At 47.1% G+C, this 2,867-nt stretch overlaps 1 protein-coding gene across 1 annotated transcript in view; it reads right to left on the minus strand.

Annotated features, from left to right (window-relative positions):
- ANKH (ANKH inorganic pyrophosphate transport regulator) overlaps positions 1-492 on the minus strand; it is a 161,387-nt gene extending 160,895 nt beyond the window's left edge. Inside the window, exon 1 of the mRNA XM_023738422.1 lies at positions 40-492. Within this exon, the coding sequence (XP_023594190.1) occupies positions 40-492 (453 nt within the window). The remainder of the gene's footprint in view (positions 1-39) is intronic.
- Positions 493-2,867: the final 2,375 nt, after the last annotated feature.

Below are 2,867 nucleotides of genomic sequence, written 5' to 3' on the forward strand. Positions count from 1 at the left end.
GGCGGTGCGGCCTGAGGGAAGGGCGGGGCCCGGGACGACCTCGCGGGGCCCGGGACGACCTCGCGGACCCGGGGCCGCCCTGGTTCCTCGGCCGGAACCTGTCGCCTGAGCCCCGCGGGACTCAGGCTTGGGGTCCCCGCGCTGGGTCTGGACCGGAGCGCCGACGCGCGAGGAGGGATCCGGGCGTGCAGGGCCGGGAGGGAGCGGGCCCCGAGATCCCCGGGCCCCGAGATCCCCGGGCCCCACTCGCGACGCCCAGCGGCCCCAGCCCACGGAGCCCGGCCTCGAGGCGGGCTGAACGTGCGCGAGAGGCAGCTCCGGTGGCTGCTTCGGGCCCTCCTTGCACACTAGGGACCCGAGGAGATGGAGGTGCCTGTAAGGGAGCATCTCTCCCGGGGTTTCCAGGGGCGACGGCGACCCTGTCCCTGGGGGAAAATGCGCAGAGGGCAGCAGGGAGGGGTCCCCGCAGGCTCCAGGCAGGGCCGCAGCCATCTGGGGGTACTCAGACCTGCTTCCAGCCAGCAGTGAGCAGTCTCTTCATTGCACTACTATTGTAGAAAACAGAACGAAAAGCGTGCCTCTTTTAAATAAAGAGAAAAATCTGTTCTGGTTCATAATACTGTGCCCCAGTGATTTCTGGTAATTAACTGCTGTGCTGAGTGTTTCACCTAAAACTTTAAGAACGGTATGACAACAAACCAGCTTCCATCCAGGCACCGAACACAATTACTGGAGGGTTGGGGACCTGGTGGATGTAAAGGGCTGCACGTTCAGGACTGGCTTCGTGAATGTGCCGCCCGCCCCTGCGCTCAGAAACCGTTGCCTTCCTGAAATTCTTAATAATTTTTGAACAAGAGACCCCGTATTTTCATTTTGTACTGGCTCTACAAGCTACGTAGCCATCTTGCTTGTATCATTTTGTACTCTCCCCTTGGCCCCCACCCCCGTCTTTTTTTTGAATTTAATAAACCCGAAACCAGTTGCGGTTGAGTCGATTCTGACTCATAGCAACTCTATAGAACAGAGTAGAATTGTCCCATGGGGTTTCTGAGGAGCGGCTGGTGGATTCCAACTACCGACCTTTTGGTTAACAGCCGAGCTCTTAACCACTGTGCCACCAGGACTCCTTAAACTTAATAAGCATAATGAATTAAAATAATTTATTTTAAAAATAATACAGTACTTTTGCACCTAGGGATGAGTCTATTATCTCCTCTTGAGTTTTGTAAAGCTTATAGTGAGCTTGTAACCTCAAGGTCCTGGGTGAAGGTAGTTTCACAACTCACTTTGAAAGTATTAGATGTTTCTGTATTTTGTGCTTTTTTAAAGATGCCTTTGAAAATTCCACACAGGCTGAACAAGGCTTTGAGAAACAGGAAGTGCATTTACCTTGTAACCTCAAATTACATCCCCTATAATTAAAGTGAAGGAGCCTGAGTGGCTCAAGCAGTTTGCAATTGGCTGCTAACCCAAAGGTTGGTGGTTCAAACCCACCCAGTGGCTCTGTGGAACAAAGGCCTGGCTGTTTCAGTAAAGATTACAGCCAAGAAAACCCTAAGGAGCAGTTCTACTCTGTAACACATGGGATTGCCATGAGCTGGGGACTGACTCAATGGCAGCTAACAAAAACAACAACATAATTAAAATGAAACTTTGGTAATTATTTATTGTGATAAATAGTAATATTTAAAAGATTTCCCAGCAAACAGGAAGTTCTTGTGTACAGGACTCTCCTCCAAGTTCCTGAAAGGTGGGTGTTATATAGTTGAAGCAAATTTTAAAGGTACTAAGGGAGCTTGTTATATAAAGGAATTCTCTGGGAAAGAGTCCTTTTCTAAAGCAAATATCACCTCATGGTTTACCTAATCTGTTATTCTAGGTTTTCATAGGCTTGTTTTACTAAAAGCGATCTAATTACACTGACCTTTGGCTAGAATGTGGCGTTGATGAGGTCCTTCATCGATCTTCATCAAATCCAGTTTGCTTTCCTCAGTCCCTGGATAAGGAAGGAGCTCATCCCAGATTCTGGCTAATGCAAATGCATACCTTCAGTCTTAAGGAGGAATGGTGAGAAAATCCTAGTAAATCGATGAAAGGTCATCATCCTTGTTTGAGTATTCTAAAAGGGTATTCTTTGATGAGTGACTTGGTAGTGTCATCTTTGACTGGAAATGAGCATTTTTTTTAGATTGCAAAGGCCTATGGATTTCAATAGCACTATGTCTGTTGTTAGGTGCTGTCGAGTTGGTTCTGACTCATAGTGGCACGATGTACAACAGAACGAAACACTGCTCCGTCTTGCACCATCCTCACAATCGTTGCTATGTTTGGGCCCATTGTTGCAGCCACTGTGTCAATCCATCTCGTTGACGGTCTTTCTCTTTTTTGCTAACCCTTTACTTTACCAAGCATGATGTCCTTCTTCAGGGACTGATCCCTCCTGATAATAGGTCCAAAGTACAGGAGACGAAGTCTCACCATCCTCAATTCTAAGGAGCAATCTGGCTGTATTTCTTCCAAGACAGATTTGTTTGTTCTTCTGGCAGTACATGGTATATTGAATATTCTTTGCTAACACCATAATTCAAATGTGTCAGTTCTTTGGTCTTCCTTGTCCACTGTCCAGCTTTTGCATGTATATGAGGCAATTGAAAATACCATGGCTTGGGTCAGGCACATCTTAGTCCTCACAGTGACATCTTTGCTTTTGAACACTTTTTAAAGAGGTCTTTTACAGCAGATTTGTCCAGTGCAATGCATCTTTTGATTTCTTGACTGCTGCTTCCATGCTTGTTGATTGTGGATCCAAGTAAAATGAAATCCTTGACAATTTCAACGTTTTCTCCATTTATCATGTCGTTGCTTAT

Source organism: Trichechus manatus, unplaced genomic scaffold, assembly GCF_000243295.1.
Source record: "Trichechus manatus latirostris isolate Lorelei unplaced genomic scaffold, TriManLat1.0 scaffold00116, whole genome shotgun sequence".
In the NCBI taxonomy this organism is placed as follows: Eukaryota; Metazoa; Chordata; class Mammalia; order Sirenia; family Trichechidae; genus Trichechus; species Trichechus manatus.